This window comes from Limanda limanda, chromosome 22, assembly GCF_963576545.1.
Source record: "Limanda limanda chromosome 22, fLimLim1.1, whole genome shotgun sequence".
Lineage (NCBI taxonomy): Eukaryota > Metazoa > Chordata > Actinopteri > Pleuronectiformes > Pleuronectidae > Limanda > Limanda limanda.
In genome coordinates this window covers 7,123,221-7,142,645 of record NC_083657.1, presented here as the reverse complement: position 1 = coordinate 7,142,645, position 19,425 = coordinate 7,123,221, and the positions used below count along the sequence as shown (strand labels likewise).

General features: G+C 44.3%; 1 protein-coding gene across 1 annotated transcript in view; it reads right to left on the bottom strand.

The window, feature by feature from the left end:
- The window catches only part of LOC132996350 (NACHT and WD repeat domain-containing protein 2), a 44,920-nt gene extending 27,683 nt beyond the window's left edge, over positions 1–17,237 (bottom strand). Inside the window, exons 1-3 of the mRNA XM_061066699.1 lie at positions 17,223–17,237; positions 16,097–16,268; positions 4,291–4,379 (exon numbers count right to left, since the gene is read on the bottom strand). Coding sequence (XP_060922682.1) covers positions 4,291–4,379; positions 16,097–16,268; positions 17,223–17,237 — 276 coding nt within the window. The remainder of the gene's footprint in view (positions 1–4,290; positions 4,380–16,096; positions 16,269–17,222) is intronic.
- Between the last annotated feature and the right edge of the window lie 2,188 nt (positions 17,238–19,425).

Genomic DNA, 19,425 nt, shown 5'->3' with positions numbered 1-19,425 from the left:
TCAATTGAAAATCGCCCTCTTTTTTTGGGGAATTTAAAAAAAAATAAATACTGCATGCTGATTGAGGATTGTTCATCTGTTCATCTAGCCTATTTCCATTCATTTATCCATCAATTGCAAAATATTTTTACAGACGATTTCAATTGTTTGGCTAACTATTTGTATCTCTGGCATTGCATTAGTGTTTTTTTACAAACTTTTTTCTCATCTTACTCTATTCTATCTCATGTGTGGAGGCATTTCACCCCATCCAATGTAGAAGGAAAGGCTGTGTACATTTGCAAATACTGTGCAAAGACCTATGTTAAGAATGACACAACGATGCAGAAGCGTATAGTCAAGTGCCCAAAGTTTCCTCAGGGCTCAAATCAGCCTATGACAAAACAAAATGTTTATATTTATGTCTGTATAGGACAAGGTAAATACAGTTAGTATAAATTACCCACAACATTTCCAGTTTATTCCCGTTAATTCCCGTATATTCCCGTTAATTCCCATGGAAAGTTTCCAACTTTGAATATTCCCGGAATTTTGCAACCCTATTCACAACAAATATTCTCAAACAGACTTTATAATCAGGTCTCGATCAGTTTCATAGATATGGATTTATTTAGATTTTATCAGACCGCTTTAATCCATCTGTCCGTCACATTCTGCAGAGTTTCCTCTCTCCGAGATCCTCCACTGACAGCCGATAAACCGACAGGGCCGAGAATATAACCTTCACTGTGACAGCAATAAGACATCATCTTCACAGAATGAAGAGACGCCTCCCGGGGGCCGAGAGAGATGCAGTGTGTAAGCCAAGCCTTAGATGTAGTTTCCTATTTGACTTTTGATTATATTTGCTGATTGTCGTTCGGCCTGGCTCCCGCGGAGGCAGTTGGCGTGTTTGTGTGTTTCTGTGGAGACCGAGCGGCGAGGGGAAACGGTCTCCAGGCGGGGGGGCGGGTGAATGAAAGTGGTGGCCTGCTGCTGCTGCCATGGAGCGAAGGAAACGGACGGAGGAAGAAAAGAGAATTGGAAAAATAAAGAGAAATATGATGGAGGAGTGATGAATGAAGAGTGTTCACGCCATTTTTCAGGTCATGAATTTGTCGTCTACAAGTTTTCTGCATCTGAATTTTAGCATACTAAATATATGGTCACTTTTAAGTTATTTAAGGACTTGCGAAGAGAAGTACATTTTTAGGTGGTTGAAATTTCGAAGAGCGTCTTTTCTGACAAAGCCAAGCTGACAGACACGTTCTCCTTTTTATAAAAGTGCAAACAAAAGAAAAGGCTTTTTTGTTTTTTAATTGTCGTCACATGTTCACGCCTCATCTCCTGAGTTTGAAGCGACGCCTGAGTGACAGCCGTTGAATGAATACGCACAGCTGTGGCCCTCGGAAACTTTTATTTTAATTGTGGCGGCTGAGCGTGTGCGTGTGTGTGTGTGTGTGTGTGTGTGTGTGTGTGTGTGTGTGTGTGTGTGTGTGTGTGTGTGTGTGTGTATGTATGTGTGTGTGTGTGTGTGTGTTTGTGATGGTCTGTGAGTTGATCCTCAGAAATGCTTCTACTCCTAAACTCCTACATGTAGAAGGAGGTGATGGTATTGTTATGGAGCTGGTCGATGGGAAACATCTGTGATGTTTGAATGGATGAACCTAAATGCAAAACACTGGTACAAGTGATAAGCTGGAGACGTGTGGAGATCACAGACTGTACATAAAGATGACTGCTCCCCCTAAAGTCAAGCCAAAAGCATCTCTATCGCCACCTGCTCAGGTCATAAAACACGCCTACTCCATGTTGGTGGATGGGACACGGACCATTTCTCATAACTTTGGTTTCAATTAGATATTTGATGCTATAAAAACCAAGTGAAACTTCATAATTGAAAACCAAAAGCACCAGATGGCGGCCGGTTCATATCCTGGATATAATGGCTTCCTTTCTAGAAAGTGGGGGCGAGTCATTGCATTTGTTGCATTCACAAATTCATGGGGATTTACGAATATATTTTAAATCTGAGGGAATATTTCTCCTTATAAATGTACGATTTTATTGTCTCGCAATATCTGAATAAAGGCGCGAACCAACTGAGGCACCCAGCGAATAATTTAGATGGTGAGTTAATCTGTGTATGAGCGGCCTCGACTCGCTGCAAGCATGAAAACCCACTGATCAGTGTTCAACAAATAACACCACATGGCCGGAGATGAGTTAGCTTGTTCCCCCCCGACTGAAGCCAGCCAAACCTCACACACCATCAGTAATCTGTCTGTGTGGTTCCACATGAACCCAAACCTCGCCTGACCCTGATCCGCTGTGTGCATCCCTCAGTCGTGATGAGGCTGTTTTCTGTATTTTCTTTAAATGGTTGAGCACACGTATGAGTGATGAAAACCTGACAGAGCAGGAAACATGGTTATAGACCCCCACCCGCCCCCCCCTCCCGGGTCGCTGCTGTGCACTGATTGAATGAGGACGCACCCCTCGGCCCCTGGGCTGGATTTGCTAGGCTCTTCCTCCCTCTATCCGTCCCTCCCTCTCCCTCTATCCCTCCACATCCTCTTATGAGGAAGGATTGAAAAAAGGAGTGGAGTGATGAGGGACCCGAGGAAAAAGTGGGTTTCGTCAGCTTTGGCATATGTGTGTCAGCGTGCGCCAGCGGACGTGTGCGAGAGATAGAGCCATGCATGTGACAGGCTGAAGGGCGGGGGGGGGTGAAAGAAAAATGAATGCAAGTCGTGAACGTGTACGTATTTCACATGTTAAACACCAAAACTCACAAGTGCAAATTGCTATCAAGCTCCAGAAGACTGGTTTGAGCGAAGGTGCCAACTCTCACATGGTGTGGGTGAGGAGGAGGAAGAGTTGGGGGGGTTTGGGTAGAGGACGAGGAGGAGGGAGGAGGAGGGAGTGAGGGAGGGAGGGAGGGTGAGAGGAGTAAGTGAGTCATAGCAATAACTCCCAGGCCTTCTGCATCATCGTTGCAGCTCACGCTTTAAACACGGCGAGCTGAATCACCAGACAGACACGTGGCCACGCACGGCCGAGCCAACACGTCTCCACGCGGCCTCTCTGGCGTCATCGTGCACGTTGGCATCACACAGAGGAATCAGAGGGACGATCGTTACGTCTATTAGTTTGATGGTTTGTAATATTGTGATATCTATGATAAACCATTCATCATAAACTGGATGCCGTCATTTTGGGCATTAAATCTGTGACGCATTCCTTTGTAGCTTTCTAATCAATGACGAATGGATTTCAGTAACTGGCTCCTCATCCGAATGAAATGATCCTCCTATCACGCCTGTGTTATCAGAAACCTCTGGCCATGGAAATTATTTTCAATTCCATTAGGACTTAGTACTAAGTGCATATCTTACTGTGCCTTTACCAGACAGGAACCTCCGGGTCTGTCTTATATTTCCTTGAGATGGACATTTTAAGTCTTTCTGATTTTGATTTAGACTTTCAGCCTGACACAAAATAACTTAAACATTAATGACTTATTCCAGCGAGGTGGAACATGGGACTGATGGTGTCGCATAACCACTTGACAATGAGGACCCCCCATATAGATGTTCATCTCCAAGGAAACAAGGCTGCACCACTCAGCAAACCAATATCACACTGTTTACTTACAGATGCTGTGATTCTGATTGTTTTCTTTCTTCTGGACGCGTCGACAAGTCTAAACGTATACGTCTATTTCAAGAAATCGGGAAATCTGTCGTTTGGGAACATCTCTCTTCATCTTCTCATCATAACAACTTTAGACGGCATGTGCTCGGAGCTGTTTATGATCCAATCGATCACAAGTTCCCAGCAAATCTCCTCAAACCCTTCCCAGGAACAATCTGTGACACAGATCTTTGTCTGACTCCAGGGCGCTCCTGGATTTTGTTTAACAAACAGACCTGATAGCAATCTCTCTCTCTCTCTCTGTGTACGCTGATGCTGATTTGCAATGCAAATGATCTTGATGAGTGGACACCTCAGGGGGGAGAGCTCGGCAATTCACCGACAACAACAAAGGGAAAACCCTTGCGTTACGCCGCTTTACCCGCAGCTACATTGATGCCAGCACCTCGCCGATGGAAGCCTTATCTGAGCCGGCCTTCTGTGCGCTTAAAGATACACAGACCTCTGCTCGGAGCTCTGAGGGGTTTCCCTCCGGCTTCCATGGCTGCGTACACCATGATGTAGATTTGGAGCCACTGAACGGTCAGGTCTGTCAAACCACAGCTACGGAAGTTAAGAGGAAAAAGTCAGGAAAGAAGTAAAAACGCAAGTTACCTGGAATTCAATCCCATAGTTCTCCCTGCAGAAGTCTCGTAGTTTGGGGTAGACGTGCTCCTTCAGTGCGTTCCTCTCTGCTTCTGTGTCTGAAAGAGAAGAGGGAGGGAATCTTATTGTAGCACATGTGTTTATAACAAGCAAAGTTTAAGCACATGTGTAGCAGATGGATTTAAAATTTTAAAAGCCTTGACTAGTTAGATATCTTGTTCAACTTAATGGTGAAAGTTTCATGGAACAATTTTACATTTTGGGTCATTTTCTTCTCCCGTAGAGAAAAAAACTATAACAGTCTGGCAATTTAGATGGCAATTGTCAGGCAAAAAGTGTTTTCTGTTTTAGTTTATCTCTGTTGTGTGTGTTCTAGTTGTTTTCATGTTTGCACACCCTGTTTCTGTTTCCTGTTTTATTTTGTAGTCTCGGTTCCTTGTGTGTTGTTTCCATCTTCACTTCCTGTCTGGGATTGTCAGCCCTGCCCTCATGTGTTTCACCTGTGTTCTATTGCCCCTGCCTTCCCTGTGTATTTTAGCCTCTGTCTTCCCTTTTGTCCTCAGTCGGATTGTCGGTGTTTCCTGTTGGTGTTTGTTCATCTATCTCATTAGTGTTAATGTTTTGTTTGTTAGTTAAAAGAGCCTCTTTAATTAAAATACCTTTTTATTTTAAATCTCTGCATTTGGGTCCATCTCCTTCATCTAACCGTAACAAAAACTAGAAAAGGGCGGAGGTAAAGCGGGACACACCCCCTTATAATTAGGAGTCGCCCAAAAGTGGCCAAACTTTGCAAATTGACACTGCAGGCCTATACGTCATGTGCAAAGATTTTGTGTGACCATAACAATAAAATATATTAAAACGCACATTGGATTCTGTGACTTGCACGAGTGTCGGATCCTTTATATGGGAGCACAGGTCACTTTTGCGTAATATTTGTAATTAATTTGGAATTAAACAATCAAATTTGCGGTCAGATGACTAAGACATTAATCTAAACATGCACAGCCACTCAGTAAATACGATTTCCCAGCAGAGCCGGGGCCGCCACACACTGTGGCAGTGATCATATTGGACAGAGGCGGTGTCACAGAGCGAGAGCCCACGGCCTGTTGACGTGTCCCACTTTCTCCCCCCCCCCCCCCCCCCTCACCTCCCCCCCTTTTCACTGTCTTCCAAATGGTTACCGTAATGTATTTGGACAGGCTCAGTCTCTTCCCCCCCTCTTTCCTCTGAAGGGAGTGGACGGACGGGTGAGGACGGAGCGAGCTAACCCCGCCGCTCGCCGGACGACTCGCCGGACATCCCCTCGGCCGCGGAAACCGTGTCATGCGCCGCGTGAGTGGAGGAGCTCACAGATTTACTCTGACGGATCGGTCTCTCCTGTCTATCTTTAGCCAAGGCTCCGGGGCCGCGGACGCACATGCATCTGCCCACGGCCACCCGAGCAAAATGTCAAATCAGAGCCGAAACGCTAGTGATAGTATGCAAATGGTGGAAAAAAAGATGGCAGCTGCTGCAACAGTGGAGCTGTAGACGGCTTCCTGTGGAGACACCATGCAAGTAGAAGGTCTCACGGTGACACGGATGACATCATGGCTGCAGAATATAGCACGAATTTGGATGAAACCTTGTTTGTGTGTTTTGGAAGCGTCGGCGCTCGCTGTCTCCATGTGACCTGACAGACTCCACCGTGCTGCTGTTTGTATTTTCTGCTGATAACAGCAAGATGCTTCTCTCTCTACCTCGTTCTTTCTCTTTTATTTTGTGGGATGATGATGAGTTATGGCAGCCTGACGTATGTGTGTGTGTGTGTGTGTGTGTCTGTTGTGTACACGCCCACATGCAAAGGAACAAAGACAGAATGCTGGTTTGCCCTCTCTCGCTGTGTGTGTGTCCTTCCCGATGGTTTTTCCAATCTGTTCATTTCTATCTTATATGTCACCTCAGCCTCTTTTAAAAAATACTCTCATTTTTCTTTTCTCTCTTCCTCCTCATGGGCGACCTGTTGAAAAAGAGAAACACAGCCAAGGTTCCTGGTTCCCGTCCTTTCCTATCCATCTTTCTTTCATACACTTGTCGCTTCAATTCTTCGTATTTTCAATGAATTACCCAGAACAATTTCCCATCATAAGAGGACGAAGGACAGAATAAACCAAAGCCAGTCCTTTCTCAGTGATTTAATATAATCTCAATATAATAAAATTACAAGAGCAATGTGGCACTGAGGACTGGAGACTGTATCTGCCTGTAGTTTGGGAGATAACGTGGCATTTCAAAGGGTATTCTCTACCTGATTGTTGTACTTTATCTTCAATAATGGGGAAGTGTAATTCTGGTCGTAACTGTCTTAAATTTCGTTCATTATGGTCTTAAAAAGTCTTAAATTGAACTTGTTGAAACCTGCAGAAACCAATGAGTATAAAGCATTTGGTGTGAAACCCAAATTTTCTAATTTTGAGAAGCTGCCACCAGTGAATATTTGTCTTTTTGCTATATAAACCCGTTTTAGGACATCTAAAACAAACAGATTAACCGAAATCATATCCCGCTGCCTCAGCTGCCTCCTCACGGCGGTCACTCTTCAGCCGCTCTCTCTCCCAGGCTCATCAACACGCTTCTGACAAAGCAATCACTCAGCTCTCATCAAGATTCACTAACTGACACTCCAGAGACGCTCGGTGAGCACAACTGCTCAGAGGCCGGTGATTAAAAGAGAGAGAGAGTGAGACAGAGAGAGAGAGACGGCAAAGTCCACAAGACAAGTGTCCGAGCAAATGGAAACAATGCTTTGATTATGGGTCGACAAGGATGTACCAGCGTGTGTGTTTTTGTATCTGGGAAGCGTAAAGAGGTTTGGTTCAGATTTCTACCTCCTTCCCGATAAGGTGAAAGTAATTTGCTGGAATCAAACAAACAAGCCAACCGACCAATCACCTCACAACTCAATCCTTGGTGGAGGTAACAAGTTGTTAAAGAGAAATCCCTTTGTTTAGTGTAACTGTTTACAACTCATTGACCTATGCAAACTGTAGAAAGTACATAGAGAATTCAGTTCTATAATCATAAAAAAAAAAATTGGAAACCACCAGTGAAGCAAGTCAGGACTGTTAACATTTTATAGACTTGACGATTAATTACGAACTGGTGAATTGACAATAACATTTTAGCTTTCAAATTCAGCTCACGGCCGGTAGCACCTTTTTCTTCCTTGAAGCACAGAACCAAAATCTCCCCAAACATCAAAGTTAACCACACGAGACCGAACACCCCCCCCTCCACCCTCTCCTTGTCCTTCGTATACCACACAAACTCTCATGTGCAGATCTGAACCTGCGCGGCCATGATGCAAACGCACAGTCAGTGAGCAAATCGATAGCGAGTGACCTGGAAGACGCCCAAGGCAAACTGTGTCTGTGTGAAGCAGCCGTCCATGAAAGGCCAGATGTTGCTGCGTTTCCCGAGCGAACGGAAACCCCGGATATCACCGAATCGGGACCGAGGAATTCCACTGGTGGTAATGGAGCCGCGACCCCAACCTGATGTTCACCACCGACGGTGTAGAATAGAAATAACATGTAGCCACTCGTGACACATATTTTATTAAATGACCATTCCCAGCGGCTGCAGGCACGATCCAGTGTTGGTCTACCCGCCGTGAAAATGTACCACGTTCACTGGGTAACATCTGCACTGCCAGCTGTTGCCTCCAAAACCACTAGTGGGGCTTTTGTGTCCTCATGTGTTTGCCAGCAACACACTGGACTGATTAACGACTTTCAAGATCACACAAGAGCTGTGTGCTAATTCGAGGGAGCACAACTTTCCCAGAATGCATTTGAAGAGCGACTGGGCATTTCAAACATGTTCAACCAATGGCTCCCTTCGTCCCTGAAGCCTCCAACAGGTAGATCCTCCTCAGATTGACCTATCAGAGGATTCAACTGTTTAAAAAACCACGACTTTCTAACTCGGCGTGCAGGGGATTAATATTCAAATGAGACTTTCGAAACGTGTGTTTATTAAAGGTGTGATGCTCTTCTAACATAGGTAACACGTTCCTGAGCTTCTGTCTCCACTTTGTGTGAAGAGGGATTTAGTTTCTGAATTTAATTTACACCGAGTCTATTTTTAAAACGCCCATAGGCGGATGATTGCACTTTAGTTTCTCCTCCTAAATATCACTTTTTTAATCTTTGATGATAAATCTGTTTACTTGACGTTGTGATCTAGACAAATTGAGATAATATATGTTTTACTCCAAGGACGATTAAAGTAAAGTAGCTTTTCCTCAGCTATGGAATAAATCAATAAAAATAAATGTAATGTCACAATGAATCATATGGTTGTGCTTTGAAATGTTGGTTTAAATTGTAATAGATTGCCAAACTAAAAATATCTTCTAAACAGACGTTGAATTAACATTCATTGTAAGTCGCCGGTCACATTCTGTTCATTTCTAATCTCAGTTAACATTATTATGCCGCCTCCCCCCCCATCGCCACAGCCCTTCATGTGCACATAAAATAAAATTCCCATTAGATATAAACCGCCTGCAGACCACACTAGTTTCCTGGAGGTTAATTACGTTTGGTTACGAGTGGATAATCACTGTGTAATTTTACTCAGGTGCATCCGGCGGGCTGCTGGCTATCACCTCCATCATCCCTCCCCCCCCCCCCCTCTCCCCATCATCCCCCCGGTGAAGTGTTTTTACAGTGTGTTCCGTGAAATGGTTTGGACACGCCGGGAGTCGGACGAGCGTGAGAGGGGCAACTGCTGAATTTGTCAGAGCGGCGTCCTGAGGGGTGTGAGATTGCTCCCAAAACTCTGGGAGAGGTCACTGGGAAAAAAAATCCGAAAAACAAACCCTGCTGCCAAAACGAGACACAGCGAGCTTCCTCTCTCGCTTCGGGACACGAGCAGACGCAAGGAGGTGGAGAGCGCCATACGCTTGCGTCATAAACTTTTAACGTGCCGCAGAAATTAAAAAAACAACCCCGGCACCAACTAGATTTTCAGGAACCTTCTCTTTATACAAAAGCCGCCCTTGATACAGTCTCCTCACCAGTCCTCCCTCCCTTCCTCCCACCCGCTCCCCCTCTCTTTCACCAGACTCTTTTAGATAGATAGATAGATAGATAGACAGATAGACAGATAGATAGATAGATAGATAGATAGATAGATAGATAGATAGATAGATAGATAGATAGATAGATAGATAGATAGATAGATAGATAGATAGATAGATAGATAGATAGATAGATAGATAGATAGATAGATAGATAGATAGATAGATAGATAGATAGATAGATAGATAGATAGATAGATAGATAGATAGATAGATAGATAGATAGATAGATAGATAGATAGATAGATAGATAGATAGATAGATAGATAGATAGATAGATAGATAGATAGATAGATAGATAGATAGATAGATAGATAGATAGATAGATAGAGAGATAGAGAGATGGATACTTTATTAATCCCGAGGAAAATTTAGATCATCCAGTAGCTATTACACTTAAACACCTCACTGACATAAATCACATACGGAGAACAGATTTACAGATACAGGAATGGAATGCAATGATGTGATTGTGTCAGTGTCCAGTAGGGAAGTGTTCTTGTGCTGCTGGAGTGGATAGTAAAATAAAATATATATATATATATAAAACAACAAAAATATCATCCTGCACACTACAGCACTATTGAAACCTGCTGTAGAGTGCAGGACTAGTCAGGTAAGTTTCCATGATATGACTGGGGAAAATATATTAGCATGCTGATTGATGATTGTTCATCTGTTCATCTAGCCTATTTCCATTCATTTATCCATCAATTGTAAATGTTTACAGACGATTCCAATTGTTTGGCTAACTATTTATATCTCTGGCATTGCATTAGTGTTTTTTTACAAACTTTTTTCTCATCTTATTCTACAGAACAATGCCACGTGCACTATCTCATGTGTGGAGACATTTCACCCCATCCAATGTAGAAGGAAAGGCTGTGTACATTTGCAAATATTGTGCAAAGACCTATGTTAAGAATGACACAACGATGCAGAAGCATATAGTCAAGTGCCCAAAGTTTCCTCAGGGCTCAAATCAGCCTATGACAAAACAAAATGTTTATCCCCACAACATTTCCAGTTTATTCCCGTTAATTCCCATTAATTCCCGTATATTCCCGTATATTCCTGTTAATTCCCATGGAAAGTTTCCAACTTTGAATATTCCCGGAATTTTGCAACCCTAATAGCCAGTAAAGGGATGGACAGTGGGTTGGTATATAATAAGGAGATGAGATGAGAAGAGTAGAGAAATTGAAGGAGTTCATTCCTATTCTTAAAGACGAGATAATCACGAATCCAAAAAAAACCCCTACAGCACAAACCGAAAGAAGAGATAAACGGAGTGAACAGGAACTTTGGGAGTAATCATTGTTGGGGGTGTGTGTGTGTAATATAAGTGGTCTCTGTGCTGACGTACTAAAGCCTCGCTGATGGTGCACGGGGGGGTCGGGATGATTTTATGCATCGCATCCCCGAGGCCTCTCGCCTTTATCAACTTTAAACAGCTTAAGTGATAGCTTGCATACAAATGGCTGCCTATAGCACGCGAGCCGACGCCAGAGCCCCCGAGGTGACGACGGCAGAGGTAATGGAGATGTCTCGATATGCTTATATGGATTTACACGCACACACACTGACAGCTGAGACAGGCTGCATAATGCACACAGAAAACATTCAGAAATGAATCATGTCAGGCTTGTTTGTTGCTGCCACAGGCCCGAACAGATAGCTGGGTGTTTAATTGATCGGCTGTTGTTGACATAAACACACGTACAAACACACACGCACACACACACGCACACACAGCGACAGACGAATTCATCCACCTGAGCCAAAACCTTGGGATTCATTAGCGTCATGGGAGCAGGATGTAAATCCAGTCAAATTTGTTGTTTGGCTTTGACACACTGTGGCACATGCTGTAATAAATCCACTACACTGTGAACTTAACTTTCTCGTGTAGCATCTGACATCTAATGAAATGTAGCTGCTCTCAGACATGCGCTGCGGTGCGGATTTTTTCCAGAAATCTACCGGGGACCTCTATGTGAAACTAGTCGGTTGCTCTTGATCTTTACCATAGGTTTTCCTACCATCTCTCTGCTAAAATGAGATGTGAGAATACAGCAGCAATATTCACAGCGGGCGATTGGATGCGTTAGTGACGTTTCTAACATGCAACAGATCTGAAACTTTAACGTTTGGTGTGAACGCACCATGTAAGAGATATCACAGAAAGAAAAAGAGGAGCCACAAACGTACGAGACAACTTTTGGCAATAAGGGCCAACACCGGTAGGGATGAGCTGTAAGTAAAAATCACTGATTTCCGCAGCTTAATTTCTACGTCATGTCCCGCCTCATGCTTGCTCTACCCAGATCTCACCCCTTGCCTGAATGTTCCGGAGAATTGCTGTTGTTGTAAACGAGTCTGACCTGGACGATGTGAAACTCAAACTCCCCAGGAAAACATCTGGAAAACCTGCTCAACATAGTATTCTCTATATAAAGATTGACAACACTTTCTCGCACTATCCATAAATGTAGCTAAACTCTACGAATCCATGTACTTTCTAGTTTGGTTCACGTCCCATCGACTAACATGGAGGAGGCAGGATACATGACCTATACTGCAGCGAGCCACCAGGCGGAGATCGAGACACTTTGGCTTCACTTTAACTGAGCTGTCATGTCGTCCATCTTTATCTACAGCTCATGGTCCGGACGTTTTTCCCGTCTGAAACCAGTCGGACCGCCGAGCCACTTCCTGGTCGACACCAGCAGACCCGGTAGAATCTGAGCAGCCGGGTGCAGCAACGGCTGCGTCACACTCGTCTGTGGCTTTTTGATTAAGGGCGTTCGGGTCAGCTGCATTCAGCAGAGCCAACGCTACAGAGCACATAAAACTCTCAGTGCCGTAGATCAAAGTATAGAGTGCACCCCCAACCCCCACCCGCCCCTTCCAGTCTCACATACACAATAAAAAAAAAGTGCTGCTCCACAGTTATGATGGTGTGATTATCGCTGCAGATAGCATGATTCACCCGCCGCCGCCTCTCCTATCAAGGATTACACAGTTATGCGGGACATATATTTTGTTAACTTTCACCGAGGGGGGAAATAGGTCAACACGAGCGTGATTCCTGCCCCGGCCTTGAGTGACTCCTTCACAATGGCGCCGCTGCGTTTCGTTGCCCACACATTTATATTTCTGAGACGTGAAGGGATAAATACTCGGTGTCTCCTCAACGTGCCGGGGGGGGGGGAGCTGCCGAGTTGCCGCCGAGTTCTCAAGGCCAGAGCGGTGTTCTGCCAGTGCCGTGGAAAAAGATCCTTTTCTACATTTGTGGCATGTTATTGATTCGCTGTCTGTTGTGACCACATTATACTGCACAGATACAGCTAAATGAATGCATGGACAGCCCCCTCTAGTGAACATGGAAACACCGGCTCGGCAGCGGCACTGAGGGCAGACCAGGGTCACACTCATGAGTAACAGCACATGACGGCTCAGCAGGGGAGAGTTTGCAACAGGGGAGAGAAAGTCTGCGAGAAGAGTGTGTGAGGACGGTTTGAATCTGTTCTGCTGCTGCAGACGTAGCTGCAACTGGAAATACAAAGTGACCTCATCCGTACAGATCTAAACTAACGCAAAGAATATTCTAGAGTATAGACGCCTGTGTTTGGCTACATTACTCTAATATGGATCTGGATATCAGCAGCTCGCTCCACTGGAAACTAGAGCCTGACCCCTTTGTTATCGCTCAATATACATATCAGGTTGCGTTTGCCGGTATGAAAACTTTTATTTTACAGCATAAACAATGCGTGCCAGATGCATCTATGTTTACATTTAAGTTAAAGTTTATTCAAGCTCTATATATTTGTGTTTCCTTTTTATCTATAGACATCTATAATAAAGTTTGTGGTTAAACTTTAAAGTATCAATCCTTGTCTACACTGCTGTGGATATTGTTTGGTATTTTGACCCTCTGACCTTCAGTACACATCATATCTTTGTGACTTAAAATGCTGTTAACATGTGGATGAGAGGCCTAAAGAAAAAGTTCTCTTTGCAAAATATCCACATTATTGTGGAAAGGATGTCAATCACATTCCTTTGTCATAAGCATTTAATCACGCCATCTTTTCTCTCCTTGACAAGACAGGATTTTAGCCCAGTTTTTCAACACAAAGCCTCCTCCAAGTAGATTTCTAGCCAACTCATTAGTTGATTGGAGTAATAATTACAGCAGCCAATTAGAAAGCAGGATGGGGTGACAAGTAGTCAAGGGGTTCTCCTGGTAAAGGGTTGGCTGTCCCCAGTACCCCTCACTTCACTTCAGTTCACAATTAGCTCTCCTCACAGCTCAGATGGAGATGTGTACCTTTCCATTAGAGCCTAAAAATAACTATTGGAATAGCCCCCGTGTTTTCCGTCTACATGTACTTAGCGATGGAGGTGGGAGGGGTGGGGGGGGATGACGAGATGATCTGAATGACTGAGTCAGCCACAGGTGGCGAGACAACGCCAGACTTTTCTGCCTCTGCTGCAGATCATAACGGTGCAATAATCCGAGGTCAATTCATTCATTCTTTTCTTGGTCTGCTGCAAGGGCAAGCAAATGACAGTGATGTATCGACAAAAAACGACCTCCCTTTTTTTTAATCCTAGTGCCCTCTTTTTCTTTCTCCATCCCTCTCTCCCTCTCACTCTCTCTCCTAGCCTACTCTACTTCCCTTGCCTTGTTTACCCCAGTTTTACCGAGCCTATTTTTACCCCCTTTGGCCCAGAGGGCATATTCAAATACAGAGCTGCAACGGGGTGTCTCCCTCCCTCCCGACCCCGGCCGTCTTGCACTCTGCTCACACCTTGCACCTTGTGTCCGAGGCAATCTGCTGCTTCACCGCGGCGCTGGAATGAATCATGCACCCATTTGTTTCCTTTTTTGTCGTCATGTGGCCTTGCGTAACCTAATTTAAGACATGTTCTACTGGCTCCAGCAGGTTAAGTGGGTCCTTTTTAAATGTCACAGCTCAATGGCTGGTGGTGAATGGACTCAAGCTGAATCCCAGAGTCCTGACTTCCCTTTTCAAAGCCAGTGCTGCAGATCACCAGCTGTGGACAGTGGCTTTACTTTCAATCCCGAAGCATTAACCTTATAGATTTTACATCATATGCCCAAAAGCCAAAGTGGGTGAACGCTGCAGATTTTTCCCTGTGATTGCTTTATCCAGAATAGATCTTAGAAAAGCAGGATACACTCATTTCCCTCTGCAGGTGGTAGTTGATCTCAAACAGTCAGACTCCCCAGAAAATATCTGGAAAACCGGCTCCACATAGTATTTTCTATATAAAGATGGACAACACTTTCTCGCACTATCCAGAAATGAAGCTAAACTCCACAAGTCCTGACTTCCCTTGTCAAAGCCAGTGCTGCAGATCACCAGCTGTGGACAGTGGCTTTACTTTCAATCCCAATGCATTAACCTTATAGATTTTACATCACATGCCCAAAAGCCAAAGTGTGGGTGAACGCTGCAGATTTCTCCCTGTGATTGCTTTTTCCAGAATAGATCTTAGAAAAGCAGGGATACACTCATTTCCCTCTGCAGGTAATTGATCTCAAACAGTCAGACTCCCCAGAAAATATCTGGAAAACCTGCTCCACATAGTATTCTCTATACAAAGATGGACAACACTTTCTCGCACTATCCAGAAATGTAGCTAAACTCCACGAGTCCTGACTTCCCTTTTCAAAGCCAGTGCTGCAGATCACCAGCTGTGGACACTGGCTTTACTTTCAATCCCAATGCATTAACCTTATAGATTTTACATCACATGCCCAAAAGCCAAAGTGTGGGGTGAACGCTGCAGATTTTTCCCTGTGATTGCTTTTTCCAGAATAGATCTTAGAAAAGCTGGATACACTATGCAGGTACACAGCAAACTCTGTAGTGTTGTTTTTTCAGTGTTAATATTTTTGAGTTGGTGGGTGTTGATTTTGGAGTTGTTTTAACACCACTAGTGTTAAAAAAGCTCTGCGAGCGTTGTCAATCAAGCGAGTTAACACCTGTGACTGAGTTAGATTCACTTCAGGTGGAGTTGATCATAAAATATGGGAGGAGCTTCACCACAAATCTCTGCAACCAATGAACCATAACAAAATCCCTCGGCTCTCTTTATCAAGACAGGTGTGAGACTGACCCTCTGTCTCATTTTAGTGTTAAAAATACACTTTAATGAGTGATAAAATAACATTATGTATGTTAAAAATTAACTCTCATAGTGAAATGAAATAACAAGATTTTAGTGTTAAAAATACACTTTAATGTGTCATAAAATAACACTATGTATGTTAAAAATTAACACTCACAGTGAAAGGGAATAACACAATTAAGAGTTAAAGGTGCACTTCTGTGGTGTCATAAAATAGCAAATATTTATCACTGTTAAGGAGTTAAAATATTAACACTTTTCAAAGTGTAATTTTAACTCAGAATCCGTGAGGATTATATAGACTCAGAAAAAGTGTTAAATGTAACACTCTGTGAGTTGAATTAACACTCCCGATTTTGCTGTGTAGTTGATCTCAAACACTGCAGAAGCTCTGGAGGGGAAACATCTGTAAAGATTAAGTGATGAAGAGGAGGAGGAGGCTGGGTCCTGTGTCCTGTAGATGCTCCTGAGGCTGGAGAGGAGTGGGATGGGGACATTACGCATGCAGGCTCTTACCGTCGGGGTTGGCACAGATGAAGACGCGCACGCTGCGGCCGGTGGGCACGTGGTGCGGAGGGAGGGCGTGGATGTTCCCGCTGACCGCCGCCCTGCGCAGCGCCGACTCCCGCGGGCAGGGCTGCCTGCTCCCCACTCCCGACGGCCACATGGGGGGCGACTTCCAGCGTGGCTGTGGGGGGAAACACACACAACAGCAAGGGGTCAACGTTGGTGGAGGATTGGAGGAGGAGGAGGATGGGGAGGGAGGGAGGGTGGGAAATGGACAGACGTGCAGGTTTACGCGCAGATTTCCCCTGATCCATCCACACGCATGGGGCGTTATTCGTGGAGATTATACGTTTTTTGTAATTTGCCAAGAACTTTTTTTTGGCACATTTAGAGGTTGAGGATTGGTCCAAAGCACTTCAGGACAAACAGTGGAGGTGTCTGTGTTGTCCTTCCTCACATGCAGAGAATATAAATAATAGAACATTTGACTCCAGGTTCTTACAATCGGCTGCCTTGCCTTATACCCAGACCTCCGATGCTCCTCCACACGCATCCACACACCCATTCAAGTTAGGATGGATCCGCCAAATCGTCTCCAAAACACAGGGAAACACACAGGATGGGTTCCACACATGCATTCATGTGGTACGGGTGTAAGAATAGGATATTACGCACAGCCTACTACCGCCATGGTGCATGCGTAATCTGTACATGTCCTTGGACGCATTCATGAATTGTCATGCCACTGAGCATGGGGGACAAACAGTAACACAACAGAACGAGACGAGGGACACAATCTCGGGGATGGACGAGCAAGGCAAAGCATCCGTCGAGTTCCCACCCCGGAGACGATGCTTGGGGAAGGGGGGTGTGGGGGGGCGAATAACCAGCTGAGAACCGTTATGTCGCCGGGGAGCAGATGTCAGGATCGTCGGGGTTTTCCGGGAGTTGGTCTATCCTGAGAAAACCCAAAAACCTCGAGGAGGACAACCACCAAAAAAAAGAGGAGGAGAGGGTAAAAAGTTTGGGGGTAGTCCACTAGTGGGGGGGACTACATGAGATCCTCAGGGTGTAGAGGAGATGGCGATGCTGCCGGAGACGGGCACAGATAACGGGACACTTCAGGGTTGCTCACGTTCATTCGCTTCATGTCTCGGCTTCGGGAGGTGTCCAGGCGGTGAGAAGAGGAGGAAGAGGAGGAGGAGGAGGAGCGGGTCCATCAGAGGAGGAGCGGGTCCATCATCAGAGACGCTGCGGCCGAGAGGAGACGCCGGGAGACCGCAGCAGGACGGACGACTCTCCCCGTGGCATCCTCCTGTCTCTGCGGAGCCGAGCGGCCGGGAAGCGGGGGACAATCAAAGCGAGACTACCGGTGCGCCTTGTCAGAGTAAAATATCCCTTGTCGCAGCTCTCTCCACTCAGATGGGCTACGATCCTTGAAAATGCTTGGGAAGGAATAACCATATTTATAAACTTAGTAGTGTTTTTTTTCCTTCACAAAAAAAGCTCCAGAATTGCCTAATTGCACTAGTTCTCAGGGTTGGTGCTTTTATTCTGAAAGTAAAACAGTTAATTCCGGTCTGGCTCTACTTTTCCTTGTCACACTTGACTCTCTCCCTCGCTCTCTCTCTCCTCCTCAGCGATTTCTGTGTAAACTACAACTGCTTGAGTTTCCCCCAATCACTTAACAGCTTTGACCAATCAAATATTTAACTTTATAAAGTCTTTTACTTTATTCCTCAGCCCCTAATTTTACTTTCACATATTCAAATTTTAAATGTGTCAAAGTGCTTCGCTCTATCTGGTTTGTTGTCAATGGCTTTAAAGAGATACTGCACACTTAAATTTGTTTTATGGATCTTTATGCTACTGCTCTTTATACATTTATGCTGGTTTTAATATCACATCTATTTGAAAACTAGCGAATCTATGTAGGTTTTTGCGTACAAGGGAATTTGCTGTGTTGTGTTTTGTGCAAGCAAATATAGAAATGCATAGCGCCATCTTGAAACAATCCTTTACCAATTTATATATATTTTATTTAAAGGTTAAATATAATTCATAACGCCACCTACTGTTTCAAATCATATTGGACGATTATGCAGAGTCAACTTCTTGGAACGTCTTTACTTCATGACATTTTTATATTATATCATATCATAGTTAGGCATTAAGATAATAAATAATTTATTATCACACATTAGAATAGAAATATATGCTTTGCAATCAAAACATTTAATAGCAATAATAGTTATTATTAATCGTAGTTGTTACTTTGTTGAATGAGTAACAAGTTACTTTTTGAGTAACATTAATCATGTGTCCTTTGCCAGATGCAGCAGCCGGGAGGTGGAGGAAGGGGGGAGGAGGGATTTGAATTAATTGCTTTATCGATAAATGTACCTCTGCTCTGCAGCCCGTGGTTATTTGCGCTGGAAGTTTAAGTGCATTGGATTTGTACTAAACGGAATTGATTACTGTGCTGTTCTCGTGAAGGGGAAACGCTGAACCACGTATTCTGCCGACCACTCCGTCCCTCCACTCTGGGTCTCAGTGTTCAGTCGGCAGCACGAGGGGTTTCTCTGAATCTGATGGAGTGTTTCAGTTGTCTCCGTCCTGAGGTTCAGCTTCTGCACCTAAGCTTTTATCTTTTAAGATCCAGGTTGATATTCTGGGCTGTTTGATTTTTTTTGACACAGCTCTTGTCTGTCAAAAACATTTAGACATAAAAAATGATGAAGCTTTTGGCAGAAAACTAGTGGCATGGGTCCTCCTTCGGGGTTCATGGTGCCCCAGACGATGGCATGTTTTGCCTGCCCTGAGTGAGGAGCCTAAACATATCTGTTATCTTTTCATATACCCAGCTAAGACAAAGATAGCAAAGGAAAAAATAAACATTTAAGTGTATAAATAGATACTGGATCATAGTAGCCTATGATGGATAATAGCGGAGACATTGGTGCTGTTTTAAAGTTGTTAAAAACTAAACATCTTGTTCCAAATTAACTAACATCATCAGAAGTAACAACGTTTCATTCCCCATAATTGAGGCAGCCCACTACATCAAAAGCAGAATATTATTCAAATCTCAGTCTAGAGGACAGATTAACATGAAATGCCACATTTAACACATTCTTTTTTTACGTAAGATGAAATAATTAGGCACTAGATGACTTACTGTTCTGCTGCTGCGGGTCTCGAGGACGAGTCTAGGGCTCTGCGGGCTCACCACGACCCATTTAAGACGAGCCTGCAGGGGCCACCGAGCTCACACCAGAACAAAATCCAGACTCCGGAAAAGCTCAAGTGGAGCACGGGGGGAGCGGGAGTCTTGTTCC